We start from the raw sequence: 15,000 nt of genomic DNA on the forward strand, positions 1-15,000 counted from the left end.
ACAAAAGTTTCATCACTAATTATCAATTACTAGACCTATATGATCTCTCTGCTTACCCTTTTCCTTTCCATGATTTTTGGTAATAAACAGATATATCATCAGAAGTAGTTGATATTCTTGGGCATCCTGAAGCTTCCATTTATAGAGCTGGTTGGCAGCCCACTTTCACCAAGTCTCACCATAACTGTTGGGAGAATGTGATGTCATGGCATTGTCTGTTGATTTTTCAGGTGTGTTTGAGTGTAATAATATAAGGACAATAGACAGATGTAAACTGATTGGTCAGAAGATCTCTGTCTGTTGACCCTAAATTATTATCATTATTGTTATACTCTGACTTTATCTGTAGTACAGGTTTACGTATTTGGTAGTGAATGCTCTTCACAGGGTGATATATATATGGTATGTGTAAGTTTGGAGCATAATTTTCTGCTAATGTGTGTGCATTCTCATGGGATGCAGTTTTAATGATTGTGTCTTCTTTGTGTTGTGCCTTTGTGTCTTAACAGCAAGTAGCTCTGTGAGATTGTGCATTAGAGTGTGAGAATGTATTATAGAATGCAGTGAAGTGTGTGTGATCATATCTACACATTCACCTTGTTCTTTGTCCTGTCATAGTAAGACCCAGTGTTTGTATTTTTTTCTCTTCTTTCTGGTACTAGATGACATAGATATGACATTTGTGCATGATGCTTCAGTTTTTCTTGTTGGTGGTAAATGAATTGTATATTTAGTAATGTGTTGTCTGTCTTATGTGTGTCTTATTTGGTGGAGGTAGAGATGATGGCAGTGTTGATGATGATGATGGCAGAGTCATGCAACAATGTCCATGTGTTGTGGCATTCAGAAATTATAAATTGTAGGCACTGGTTTCAATCAGCTACCCCTTGTAGTGATGTGCACCTGAAGTGATGTCATAATTCTCAGGAGTTGCAGAACACAGAGCCACTACTGAAGTAATGTCTGTGTTGCAAGTAAAGCAACACAACACCAACTTTCAAAGGTTCTGGCTAGTAATAACTGGTGGAATGTAGTAGCCAGTTAAAAAAAGGGGTAGTGACAGGCATAAGTGTGCATCTCCCCAGACATGGTTCTCAGGGAACTCCATAGGGTCTCTTCAGAGTACCACAAAGGTTAACCTTACAGTTAACTGCAAGATGTTTGGTCTCAATCTTTTTGGAGGGTCCAGCTACCACACAGAAGCTTCCCCTTTCCCACTGTCAGTAATATAGTAGGTGTATTGAAACATTTAGAGAGGATTATGGTATACTTCATTAAATATAGAAGTTTAACAGTCAGTCTTAATAATAAATGTTACCAAAACCTTGTAAGACTGTACTTGTTTGCATTGCATTGTTGCATTGGTACATGCTATCAACATTATATCATTGAAAATATCCCTCAGCTTAAATTATTCAAACTTTACAAAATATAATTGCATTTTTTGACCATCCAGCATTAAATTTTAACTGTGAGATAGCCAGTATATAGAGCAAATGATATTCTTAGAAAAACACTATGATTTTAGCAATAGAGAGGTACATCTCATTCTTCAAAGAATAATCTGTGATAATCATATTTTTACATACATAACTTTCTCTCAGGGATTAATAAAATAACTGAAAAAGAGAAAGAGCTGCATGTACATTATTAATCACCCTTTTTTTAAATAATAGGAAGGGATTTCAAAATCATAAATATTTGTCATATTGTAAATTACTGTGTAAATCAGTATTTATGCAAAATATTTCATATCCAATACAAAATTAAACCGTATTACAAGTAAGTGACACAGCTCATACTTTTGTACAGTGGCTTGATATTCTGCAAAGCCTTTCATATAAATTTGTTTTATATATATATATAAAAATCTTATAAAATAGATTCATATACATGTACACCTATTTTACCTGATACAGATCTAAATCAGAAATTTCACCTACAAATAAATATACATTTGGGAGCTTTTGCTAATATCTGCAGTTATATATGAATTATTGCCAATTTTTGCCTTGTTTTAGGAATGAAAGTCACTTTGAAAATGTTAAAAAAATGGTTATATGAATCAATGGAATGGCTGATATTTGATAAACCATGGAATGGATGAACTTAAGATACAAAATAATTTTATAAAGTAAAAAGCCTTGCTCAAAATCATTTCCCTTGAACAATCCACCTCAGGCTGCATATGCACAGCTAATACATGATTTGCAATACAGATATCATAAGACTAAAACTAAGTCGCAAACATCCTATTGTTCCTTATATTGCACGCAAAAAGGAGCGATGAAAGACATATTACAACAGTTTTATCATTGCTTCTCTTCCTCTTCCTCCCTCCTCGCTGTTCCTTCTTTACACCGTTTATCCTTTTTATCCTTCCTCTTCACTTCTCCTTCCTCTTCACTGCTCCTCCTTCTCCCTTCTTACTGCTCCTCCTCTTCCCTTCTCACTGCTCCTCCTCTTCCCTTCTCACTGCTTATTCTTCTCCCCCTAACCCCTCCTCACTGCTTCTCCTTCCCCTCCCCCTCGTTCTTCTTCTTGACTGTGCACTCAGTTCTGGTGGAACCTGAAGTTGAAAAAAGTAACATTAGATAATTGTTATACATGCAGTTCATGGTGTCAGGAATTAAAAGAATCTTGAAGAAAAGATTGCTGGAAAAAGTGTAGGTTCATTTGATGATGGTGATTATGATGATGATGATGAGAAACAAGATGTAAATTCTGTCTACTAGGAACTAACCTCAACTCATTCTCTTTTCTCTTTTGCAAAATGCCACTTCTGTAAGAAAGCAAGGACAAAGACAGTTTTATGACAAATATGCAAAGGACACATTTACATCTTTGTTTCTGATCCAAATGATAAAACATTCCAAGGAACTTTCATTCTTTCTCTCTTAACAGTGTCACAATTTGTACAGCTAAAATTTTCACACTCCAAGAGAGGTTGAAAATAGAAGGTGTTGAAATTCTAATACTGGGACATCCCTGAAACTGTCATCCCAAAATCATCACCCGCATCCTAAGACCTAAACTCACCTGGATAGTTTGTGTTGCTGCAAAGCTGAAAATATAACTGGTAAAAAGTTCTTTTGCTTCTTTGAGTTATCTTTCCCCCATTACAATTTTTATCATTCTACATATTTTGGCAATGTATTCCACTTTAACGAAATATAAATTTGTACTAGTGAAGCTTGTTTTCAGCATAGTGTCAATTGTCATGCACAGTCAGTGATCTGAGAAGCAAATGAACCACTTTTCCCAGAATACAAAAAGAAAGAAATATGGGGATGTTCTGAGCTTACTACTCTGTCAGTATTTTTTTTTTCTTCTTTTTTTACATCTGTGTTTTTCTGTTTTGTTTTTATAACACAAATGGGACACACACCCTGATAGAGAAACAGGACATGTGTTCTGATACTGATAAAGCATGAGCTCAGAAAGATAATTAGTGTGAACTCAAAACTGGTCTCCTTTTGAAAAAATAATAAATTCTTTAAAATTTGACTCTTAAAGAATGTTAAAAAAGGGAAGAATTGACAATGAGTCCCAAGCCAAATTAAGATTCCACTTTTGAGAGCCACTACATGAGGTGAAAGTGAGGTGACTGAGAGTGTCGGCTTCTGACTAAGGTGCATCCTGTAGTTAGAGGACCCAGGAAGAGGTGCTCATTTCCTGAAATGAATGAGAAAAAACACACAGTTCGTTATTCTTATCCATTTAAGGTTAGTCAATTCAGTACAGCTGCCAGAAAAAAAGATAGAATGCAGTGTATATACCTGCCATCACTCTTCATATATTTTTTATGGTGCAACAAAAATGAATAAATGCAAAGCAGATATATCAGTGATTATTTTCTAAATGGATATAGAACCACAACCTACAAGTGGCTAACTTCATTTGATCCAATGAATTTGTTGGTAGGTACTTCAAACTTCTGCAAACAGGATACTTCAAAATCCCATGCAGCAAAATGTGATAACAAAATACAAATTCATCCAAAGATCTTGGAGATAATGCCAATCCCACCGCACCACAAACAAACAAACAAAAATAGTAATGGCAATAAATGATAATAATAATAAAAACAAACAAGTTGAAAATATGGCCCCATATGCTGCACCAACTCACTAAAAGCTAAACCCATCAGCATACATCATGATTTTTCTATATATATTTGGTTTGCAATGTTAATTAATCTCTCTCCCCAAAAAACAGGTGGAACTTACTTTGAGCGAAGGCTATCATATTTCGCAAAGGCCTCATCAATGTCCACATAACATCCCTGAAGATGTCTGTCGGAGAAAGAATGGGTTAAAGTTTATCATTATCACTTGTGTAATATGATCAGTGTAATATAGAACTGACTGTATAAATGAAACTTGAACTGAGATCTGCAGAAAAGAGATTTACTCCAAGAATTTTTTCTTTTGCTATTTCCCTATAGTTAGGGGTGGGCAATTTCTAGAATAAAACTGGCTGCACAAGCAGTCAACAGTTCAAATTTTGTGAATTATAAATTAATTGCAGCTAAAATATCTTATTATGGTCATCCTTTTGGTCTATTCTCCCTCTCCCTCACCTGTCAACTTTAGAGGCATCAAAGGCAGTTCGGCCATGGAGAACTCTGCGGTTGTTGAACGCCACAAGGTCACCTGGTACCATGTTGAACTCCAAGCCCATGGCAGGGTCACGCAGGCGCTCCGAGAACAGCTGTGGGAAGGTCAAGCAATGTCATAGCTGGGAACTAGAGTTGATCAATGTCCATGGGGATGGCCATGAGAAAGCCTTCCTTAGCATGCACAATAATATTGTAAACATTTATCTTTGGCATTCTAAAGCTATAGTGTTAGAGACTATTATTAATAAACTTTCCACATCTCTTATGTCATTCCAAAGTTTTGATGTGGAAATTGAATATTATATAAATGTTTGTGAATAAACCATCAAAATTCTAAAAAAGTATCCAATTCTGTTTCTTTACAACATAAAACTTGTCCTATGATAGGGTATTACTGTAGCAATTATTTATGGGCCACTATTATAATTTTGCAATATACCAATACTGCAGGTTATTAGTGACAAAACATGCCACTTTAAAAATATAGCACTGGATCTTTAGTCTCCTTTAATGGGTACTTACCCTGTAAGCCTGGTAGAAGGGAGTGACCACATGGGTGGGAGCCTGCAGGGGCTTCATGGTGCGATTGTTGTAGTGGACCTCTGTGACATCACCGTCAGTGTTGGTGCACAGAATAGGCCAGAGGGCAGAGTACTGCTTGCCCTCATTCTTAATGGAAAACCTGAAAGAGGCAAAGGGAAAAGTCAGTTAGTGCTTTAGTTGAGAGGTGGCTAACTTACTTTCTGTGATCAACTTTCTTGCTATTTCCCTTCCAGTTGCTGTCTTTTACCCTCAAAATTAGATCCATTTGAGGTGGTCAAGAGGTGAAGGCAGGTACCTGACTGGAGTGGAGGTGAGGATATGATAGGCAGCTGGTTCATTTTCTTCGAGCCACCTGGCAATCCGGAAGCCGTCAGCAAAGAAGGAGCGGCCACCAGGGTCTTCACCTGTCAACTTGGGGTCATTAGCCTGCAAGAGAAAAAAGAGGAGGTGAGAAAGAAATAGGGATATAAACTTCAAAGATATTTTGTTACAGTCAAAAGGAAGGCAATACTGCATTTAAGCACATGATGAGTGTATGAAGCACACCTTGAGGCAATGAAGCAGCTGCATTCCAGGGGACTTTTCCCTGTAGTTCATGTCAGTGTGATGTGACAGTGCTACACCAGTATAGGCCAAATGTGCTCCCTCCACTGGCTTGTTGATCACATCAAAGGTGGTGCCATACTGTGTCTCCTTCACATATGCGAACCGCTTCACCACATCCACAATCTTGTTGAGCTCTGTGGGCACACCACGGAGCACAGCCACGCCATACTGCAAGATCAGGTGGCAAAGGTCAGAGTAATGGTCACTGAGCAGTTGAGTTCAGGAGACATTTTGCAGGAAGGTCAATCACCCATTCCTTGAAAAATAGAACAATCTAATAATTATCTATTATCATCTTATTCTACTTATAGGAGATAATAGTGATAGTGCATTTTCCTATCCAATAGAAAACATTTGCTTATCTACATTGCTTTATCAAACTTACAAAAAGTGAGTCAAGGTTAAATACTTGTGACAGGTACTCTAATCTTTCATAAAACAGCTTGGATAATAAGAAAATCATAACATGGGTTGTGGTAAACATGATGATGCAGCATTGGGTCCAATTCTTATCTCTGCAAGAAACGTGGGTTCCTTAAGACTGTATTTGTGAAAGTCACCTCTCTCTCTCTCTCTCTCTCTCTCTCTCTCTCTCTCTCTCTCTCTCTCTCTCTCTCTCTCTCTCTCTCTCTCTCTCTCTCTCTCTCTCTCTCTCTCCTCTCCTCTTCTTCTCTCTCTTCTCTCTCTCTCTCTCTCTCTCTCTCTCTCTCTCTCTCTCTCTCTCTCTCTCTCTCTCTCTCTTCTCTCTCATCTCTCTCTCTCTCTCTCCTCTCTCTCTCTCTCTCTCTCTCTCTCTCTCTCTCTCTCTCTCTCTCTCTCTCTCTCCCTCTCTCTCTCTCTCTCTCTCTCTCTCTCTCTCTCTCTCTCTCTCTCTCTCTCTCTCTCTCTCTCTCTCTCTCTCTCTCTCTCTCTCTCTCTCTCTCTCTCTCTCTCTCAATCTCTCTCTCTCTCTCTCAATCCTCTTCTCTCTCTCAATCTCTCTCTCTCTCTCAATCTCTCTCTCTCTCTCTCTCTCTCTCTCTCTCTCTCATCTCTCTCTCTCTCATCTCTTCTCTCTCTCAATCTCTCTCTCTCTCTCTCATCACTCTCTCTATCTCTCAATCTCTCTCTCTCTTCAATCTCTCTCTACTCTCTCATCTCTCTCCTCTCTCATCTCTCTCTCTCTTTTCCCTCTCCCTCTCCCTCTCCCCTTCCCCTCTTCCTCTCTCCCTCCTCCCTCTCCCTCTCCTCTCTCCCTCTCCCTTCCCTCTCTCTTCTCAATCTCTCTCTCTCTCTTTTCAATCTCTCTCTCTCTCTTCAATCTCTCTCTCTCTCTTTCAATCTCTCTCTCTCTCTCTCTCTCTCTCTCTCTCTCTCTCTCTCTCTCTCTCTCTCTCTTCTCTCTCTCTCTCTCTCTCTCTCTCTCTCATCTCTCTCTCTCTCTCTCCTCTCTCTCTCTCTCTCTCTCTCTCTCTCTCTCTCTCTCTCTCTCTCTCTCTCTCTCTCTCTCTCTCTCTTTCAATCTCTCTCTCTCTCTCTCTCTCTCTCTCTCTCCTCTCCTCTTCTCTCTCTTCCTCTCTCTCTCTCTCTCTCTCTCTTCTCTCTCTCTCTCTCTTCTCTCTCTCTCTCCCCTCTCCCTCTCCCTCTCTCCCTCTCTCTCCCTCTCTCCCTCTCGCCCTCCGTACCCTCCCTTCCTGACCCACTCCTTCGCTTCCTCCTCCTCCTCCTCCTCCTCCTCCTCCTCCTCCTCCTCCTCCTCCTCCTCCTCCTCCTCCTCCTCCTCCTCCTCCTCCTCCTCCTCGTCCGCCTCCCCTTCCTCACCCTGTAGAACATGTCCAGCCACACTCCGAGGCCGGATTCTGTCTCCATGAACTCGTTGTAGGAGAGTTCGGGGAAGGAGGCCCAGATGGAGGTTCGGTCCCACAGTTCCATCTCTGGGCGCTGCGGCAGAAGGTCCATGTCGACGGTGTCACTCGCGAAGTTGTTGTGCATGAAGGACTGGCCGTACTTGAAGAGCCTGGAGGAGGAAGGGGTCAAGGATGGTGTGGGGGAGAAGGGGGGGGTATTTTTTATTTTTATTTTTTTTTTGGGGGGGGAGGGGGGGTTACGGATGTTTGCGCGTAGGCGGTGTGGGGTAAATCGTGTCTTATGATCGTCATATACTATCTGACGTCATCTCAGTTTTCTGTGCGGAGTAACAAATAGAATTTAATCTGATGAAACATTACACGTCCGAACATTTATTTATTTTTTTTTACTATTTAATATATCACAATAAAACTTTACATTTATTTTCTAGTCCTCCACACAACAAACAAATCCTCCGCGGACACATGCGGTAAAATACATCAGTAATGGTATAGTCATAAAAGGAACACCAAAGAACCATAAACATTTTCTCGAGTCATTACTCAAAGGCAACTTGGTTCTGGGTCATCCTTGATTAAGGAAGGGCAGTATCTTAGGCCCGGAGGCTAAAGTTGGGCCTAATGGAAGGCTCGGAGGAAGAAAGGGCAAGGTCAAACAGGATCATAAATCATCTGCAGGTAAGTGTGCGATAAAGATGAGGAAAATGAGATAGAAGGGAATAAGTACAAGTAGGAGATAAAGAGGGAGCGTAGAGTACCGTTGGAAGTAATTAAAATAGGTTAAGATAGAGGCTACGAGGGAAAAAAAAGTGGTAAAAGTAACGAGATTTAATGAAATGCAAGGCCACAAAAGAAAGAGCGAAAGAGAGAGAGAGAGAGTCAAACAGACAGACAGACACATAGATAAAGAGAGAAAGACGAAGAGAGGGGCGTGTCGCTTACCATGCAGGGTCGTAGACGGAGATGTGCTCGCTCCCGTCGGCCTCCGCCCACGAGATCTCCAGCTTCCCCTCCCCGTTGATGGTGAGCGAAAGAGGCTTCAGGTTGACGTCGAGGTTGGGCGTGTCCACCAGCTTCTGCTTGGTGCTCGCGTCGATGCATTTCGGGCACTGGCAGTTGTCCCGCAGCTGGAGGGGAGCGAGGACAGAGGGGAGGTTAGTCGGTGGGGAAGAGGGGCCGAGGGAGAAATATTCGGTGGCGCTGTTGGGGAAGAGGGGCGAAAGAAACAGTAATTCCAGGCTCAATTTCCAAACCCAAGGGCGCGTCTCGCTCGGTGGCCGTGCATCTGCGTGTGAACTTGATTCGATAATTACTTAGCTTCGAATTATAAGTTTTACCAATACAATGATGAAATTTGTGATTCTGAAATTATGTCTCAATCCAGGTTTGGCTTTGTGAAACGGACCTGTTTATCAAACCAATTATCTACGACTCTAACCGCATCTACATTCAATAAATACGCATAAAACAAGCGATGTAAGTGTGGAGGTTGTAAAGATAAACACATCTATATTCATCATCAACGGATGAATCTGGGAGACATTTATGGACAAGGTAAAAGTTTAACAAGCTAAATGTTACACTTTCCACCGGTATCACTTTCCTTGTAGTATGAAGGGCAACAAGGTGAACGCTGGAACAAATTACAGCTTGTCGGACAGATTACACAGTTTAATAAGGGAGATACGATAGATAAGATCACGAATCCAAACAAAGGGTCATCTAGTCAAATGATCAACAAATTCGGTAATCTACATCTCAAGGAGAGTGAATAAGGTTGGGAGTCGAAATGACGCACTGACAAATAAAACCCTTTTATAGAAACCAAATATTCATCTCGAAATTGTATCTCCTTCTCATATCAGCTGTTAATAAATACATAATAGGATATTGTGCTTTTACAAAGTTCTGCAGAAAAAGATACGCATATTAGTACTATTCGGAAAAAAAAAACTTCTTGAGACATTAATTGACGTAGTACACACTCGTTTCTTAGAAGCTGTCGCCCGATTAGATTAGCTTATGTTAGCATTGCATAGCGTAGTATATCATATCATAGCGCAACATAGCATACTTTAGCGTAGCTTAGCTGAGTATAGGATAAACAGAAGAAACGAAGCTTCACGCTCAGCATCATCCGACGAACTTTTCGGTCCGCGTACCCGTCTGCCGTTCCCGCGTGTCGCAGCTTTCCGGGAATTTCAAGAAAGAACTGCGACGCGCGAGTCGTGGCTCGCTCGTAATGACCGCCGCGGGGCCAAGGGGCGACCCGCGTTCCGGGAACCACGTCCACGCAACGAGCCTCCGAGATAGATAGATAGATAGGTAGGCAGACAGACTGACGGACAGATAGATGGATGGATAGATAAATGGATAGACAGACACACTAGTAGATAGATAGACTGGGAGACAGACATAAACACGGACATGAGCACGCCGCAGCACCTACCCAAATGTACTTGAAGTCGGCGTAGGTGTGGTCGTCGAACATGACCTTGGCGGTAAGGTGCTGCGCGGGGAGGGCGGACTGGATGGCGGGGGGGCTGGCCAGGTCGGCTCGCATGGCGGCCGACACCATCGTCGCCTTACCTGAGGGGCCGACGTATGAAAGCATGAAATGATGTATCAGGTAGGCTTATTGGTGATAATGAGTCCGTTTTGATGAATATCCGGAAAATATTTATACAGATAGGATAAGGAGTACACGCAGGTACGACGAAGGCAAATGAGGCAAGCAGACGAGGTAAGTGGACTGACCTCTGACGTGGAGGCCGCGGGAAGGCTGCAGGGCAGGCACCGCCACGCGCCGCAGAAGCCGGAGACTCGTCGCCAGGGACATCTTGGGGGCCTTTCTGGAACTGAGGAGAACACTTGTTACCAGGATATGTCGCAGAGGACAGTCACAGGACAGTCACTTGGCATATGAAGGATTCTACTAACGAGAGTATGCCTACCATTTTTTAATGCTATTACAGAGTCGGTGATAACAGTTCATCTAGTCTGACCCTCCGTTGTTTTAGGTTTAGTCCCTTATTTAGCCTCCTGTCTGATTGCGTAAGGGTGATCAGACATAAGAATTTGATATGTGGTAATAAGTAAAAATCGGCCATAAACTAAGTCGCACACACTCGCCCCATTAGTATTCAGAGTCCTAGCACTGATAGTACTGGGAAATTTAGTAGTTAGGGTTTCAGAGAACAAAATGTGTGTTATTAACATATTCAACAACGTCAATATAAAGTCATCATTTGGTATGTTCTGCACTAATTCCCTATGTGCAATTACAAACATTGATTAAGGATTATCGTGTCATCAGGTGGTTAAATCTCAACTACTGCTAGATACAGAGCAACAGGTTCTGTAACAAATTATTTGATCTAGATTACGAAACTGTTTATTATCGGTATGTATTTCCTTTAGTAGACAGCTTCAACATGGCGGCCTCCAGGCTTAGACCGGCTGCACTGTCGCTCAGGGCTGCCAACTTTGAAAAACGTGATATAATGACATTTGCTAACCTCTATATAGTTCGACACCAACATGATCTTCCTCAGAGAAGAAAATCATTCACAGTTTCACGATATCAGCTAACCACACATGATGAACAACCTTGCCAACAAATCGCAATATTTTTCAAGGATTTACCATGTTAAGTGGCACTCATGTGATAAAGTATACAGCTGTTCGCCTGTATCCTTTCAGGAACAGTAAAGTTTGCATTTAGTTGCTCCAACATTGCATGTTTTATCAACCCACAAGTACAAGCAACCACGCCTACTTCTCGCGGTTACATGCTACTCCTTTGTTTTTTATTTATGTGAACCGTAGATTAGACATAATGCTTTACCCTACAAATTTAGACCTCAGAAAAGTGCACGTCAGGCGTGTTCTCCCCGCAGGAAGCTCCGATAAAGCGAGTTCCAAGCAAGAAGTATTCTAAAACTATATGCACCGTTTGCTTGTTACATGCTAGTCGAATTCTGACATTCAGTGGTATGCATAAGACATGTAACATAGTCACTTTGCGCTACGTGCGTTTATATTTACATTAGAATTTATATAATTCTGAGGATCATCGAAAATGGACGCCGAATCTTCATTTAATAACAAACTCGTATACGTACTGCAGCGTCCCGTCAGATGAGTGAATGAGTGTATTTCCGCGTGCAATGGTCGTAAATAATACGGTATTACGGATACAGAAATCTGTCGAGACGAAGGACATCTGCCCCAGTGCATGTAGTTTCCAAACACGTAAAATAACTGTCTTGCAACTATGCAGATCAGGAAGGCAACAGCATATGCCCATGGAAGCATGTGGGTGACCTCACACTGCAATATGATAAACACAATAACTTTGAGGAAATGCGCTGTTGCCAAGGGAAACTACATCTGCCTTGCGATTCTCTGCATCAGTGAGGTGTAGCCCATATCTCCACATATCTGCCTGTAGTCACTCTAAACCAGTTTGAGCCGATAACTATAAGAAAAACGCCGGGGCTGTAGAATGAATCTCTCTATCTACCTACCTAACTATGCAGATAAATAGACAGATGAATAGCTATACAGACAGAAGGACTGACTGACTGACAAATAGATGAATAGGTAGGTAAGTAGAGAGAGGGAGAAGGTAAATGGAGTGATACACAGATAGACAATAAGGAATCGGTGCATGACAAGGACAAGCCAAGCGGCCTCTCGTCGCCCGGCTGCTTGGCGTACCACCGACCTTGAGCCTACTGGGTGTTGTGTGCGTGTGACCTCGGGTTCACATGTGCAATTATTGCGCATGGACATGTCGTGACTGCACCCTCAACGCTGTCTTCCTTCCCGTCCTCGCTTCGCCACTCACCCCACCGCCCGGCAAAGCTCTTTTCATAAAACATACGTCAATATAAACAGTTAATTCAAGCCTGTCTTACACGTGGCATCAGGCCTGAACGAGGGGGCCACAGGGTGTTTTCTCTCCGAAGTTACATGAGTCAATCTTATCGCCCAGCGTCGCACCTTATCACTTTGTGAACCGATATTTGCGGAGATCAACGGTAAATCTTGGAAGGCGTTCACGCTGGATATTTTAGGTTAGGTAAGTCTAAGTAAATACAATAAGACCGGTTGAGGCATTATGGCAAACATACACTTCTTCTTCTTTTAACGGTAGGTTCATGTCTGAGCCGCCGTGGTCACAGCATGATACTTAATTGTAGTTTTCATGTTGTGATGCTCTTGGAGTGAGTACGTGGTAGGGTCCCCAGTTCCTTTCCACGGAGAGTGCCGGTGTTACCTTTTTAGGTAATCATTCTCTCTATTTTACATATATATATGTATAAGCCCAGATATATATCAAATATTTACACATACAAGCATACATATATACACATAAATATAATAAATAAATATATATAAATATATATAGATATAACTATATATATATATATATATATATATATATATATATATATATATATATATATATATATATATATATATATATATATATATAACACAGACACACACACACACACATACTTATATATATATATATATATATATATATATATATATATATATATATATATATATATATATATATATATATATACAGAGAGAGAGAGAGAGAGAGAGAGAGAGAGGGGGGGGGCAGAGAAAAGTAAAGAATAGAAAGAAAAAAAGACAGATTAGATCCCCCTTATCTCTCAACTTCCTCGCGTCCTCCCCGTCCCCTCGCCTCCTCTCCGTCCCCTCGCCTCCCCCCCGTCCCCTCGCCTCTCCCCCCCGTCCCCTCGCCTCCTCCCCGTCACTCCACCCAGCGAACCCGAATCGAGTGGGTGTCACTGAGCATAAATTTCTGGTTTATCTATATCCTGTTGTTTAGCTCCGTCAGCCTTTTGCTGGACCGACAAAGCGCACCCAAACAACAGTCATGAAGAGGCAAAGCGCCCCGTGAACACAAAGCATAATGAACACGGAATCGGACAAGGGAATGGAAGAATGGATATCTGTTCGGGAAAAGGACTGACCAGGGAACATGGGAATGAAACGGGAAATGGACAAATACATGGATAAATATGTAAGTAAGAAATGAGGGAATAACATGGGGAATGGGCCAATATATGGGGGAATACGGGAATAAGGAACGAGAGAATAGACAGAGGAATGGACTTGAGAAGGAACAAAGGGAAAAACAAAATTTAATGAACACTGGAACAGGTGTAGGAAGGAATAAGGGAAAGGGCACACGCGAACGACCTAATAAGGGAACAGACAAAGAATTCAACTAGTGAATGAAAATTAACTAGAGACGAACAGAGAGGTGAACAAGTGAGTGAACAAAAGGCGCAAATATTGAACGATGAAAAGCCGTCACGTGTCCAGCCCTCGTGTCTGCTCCTACGCATAAGATGTAAACTCTCTATCGCTCCTCTCTCTCTTCTCTCTTCTCCCTTCTCTATTCTCTCTTCCCCCTTCTCTCTTCTCTCCTCTCACCCCCTCCCCACTTCTCCCCCTCTCCCCCCCTGTCTCTGTCTCTGTCTGTCTCTCTCTCTCTCTCTCTTATTCTTTCTTTCTTTCTTCTCTTCTCTCTCTCTCTCTCTCTCTCTCTCTCTCTCTCTCTCTCTCTCTCTCTCTCTCTCTCTCTCTCTCTCTCTCTCTCTCTCTCTCTTAATCCATTACCAATCATGCACACCTACCCACTCCTACCCACACACACACACACACACACACACACACACACACACACACACACACACACACACACACACACACACACACACACACACACACACACACACACACACAAGTTCCCTTCCTAGCTTGGCTTTTCGAGTCGCCATGACACCTCCCGCATGACAATGTCCTCTCAGCGCTGTGTCCCTTGTGTGTCGTGTGGCCTTCCTGCATCAAGTGACATTCGCTTGTCATGCAACCTTTGAGTGCCATGTAACCTCTGAATGCTACACGACCTCCATTGGGCTATGTGTTAGATCACTTCTGTGTGCCATATTATCTTTGAGTGCCATGTGGCCTCTGAGTGCCATGTGACCTTTGAGTGTCATGTGGCCTCTGAGTGTCATGTGTCCTTTGAGTGTCATGTGGCCTCTGAGTGTCATGTGACCTTTGAGTGCCATTTGACCTCTAAGTGCCATTTGGCCTCTGAGTGTCATGTGGCCTTTGAGTGCCATGTGGCCTCTGAGTGCCATGTGACCTTTGAGTGTCATGTGGCCTCTGAGTGTCATGTGACCTTTGAGTGTCATGTGGCCTCTGAGTGTCATGTGACCTTTGAGTGCCATGTGGCCTCTGAGTGTCATGTGACCTTTGAGTGCCATGTGGCCTCTGAGTGTTATGTGACCTTTGAGTGCCATGTGACTCTCATGTGCAAGGACG

General features: G+C 42.0%; 3 protein-coding genes across 5 annotated transcripts in view; 2 read left to right on the plus strand and 1 right to left on the minus strand.

Annotated features, from left to right (window-relative positions):
- The window catches only part of LOC119590028, a 13,606-nt gene extending 12,205 nt beyond the window's left edge, over positions 1 to 1,401 (plus strand). For both annotated transcript variants that reach the window (XM_037938753.1, XM_037938752.1), the window contains exon 5: positions 1 to 1,401. This exon is cut by the window's left edge and continues 2,490 nt beyond it. The gene's annotated coding sequence lies outside the window, so the exon portion shown is untranslated.
- The window catches only part of LOC119590027 (gamma-butyrobetaine dioxygenase-like), a 17,795-nt gene continuing 4,049 nt past the window's right edge, over positions 1,255 to 15,000 (minus strand). Inside the window, exons 2-12 of one of the 2 annotated variants that reach the window (XR_005230229.1) lie at positions 10,375 to 10,475; positions 10,067 to 10,206; positions 8,560 to 8,744; positions 7,571 to 7,766; positions 5,711 to 5,938; positions 5,460 to 5,590; positions 5,144 to 5,303; positions 4,583 to 4,713; positions 4,230 to 4,295; positions 3,040 to 3,675; positions 1,699 to 2,569 (exon numbers count right to left, since the gene is read on the minus strand). Coding sequence is in view for 1 of the 2 variants with exons in the window: in XM_037938751.1 (XP_037794679.1) it covers positions 2,554 to 2,569; positions 4,230 to 4,295; positions 4,583 to 4,713; positions 5,144 to 5,303; positions 5,460 to 5,590; positions 5,711 to 5,938; positions 7,571 to 7,766; positions 8,560 to 8,744; positions 10,067 to 10,206; positions 10,375 to 10,456 (1,335 nt within the window). In the remaining variant the exon portion in view is untranslated. Of the gene's footprint in view, positions 2,570 to 3,039; positions 3,676 to 4,229; positions 4,296 to 4,582; positions 4,714 to 5,143; positions 5,304 to 5,459; positions 5,591 to 5,710; positions 5,939 to 7,570; positions 7,767 to 8,559; positions 8,745 to 10,066; positions 10,207 to 10,374; positions 10,476 to 15,000 lie in introns of both variants that reach the window. The other variant, XM_037938751.1, reaches the window with a different exon arrangement.
- LOC119589637 overlaps positions 13,646 to 15,000 on the plus strand; it is a 1,420-nt gene continuing 65 nt past the window's right edge. The window contains exons 1-2 of the mRNA XM_037938232.1: positions 13,646 to 13,687; positions 14,601 to 15,000. The exon at positions 14,601 to 15,000 is cut by the window's right edge and continues 65 nt beyond it. Of these exons, the coding sequence (XP_037794160.1) occupies positions 13,646 to 13,687; positions 14,601 to 15,000 (442 nt within the window). The remainder of the gene's footprint in view (positions 13,688 to 14,600) is intronic.

This window comes from Penaeus monodon, chromosome 26 (genome assembly GCF_015228065.2).
Source record: "Penaeus monodon isolate SGIC_2016 chromosome 26, NSTDA_Pmon_1, whole genome shotgun sequence".
Lineage (NCBI taxonomy): Eukaryota > Metazoa > Arthropoda > Malacostraca > Decapoda > Penaeidae > Penaeus > Penaeus monodon.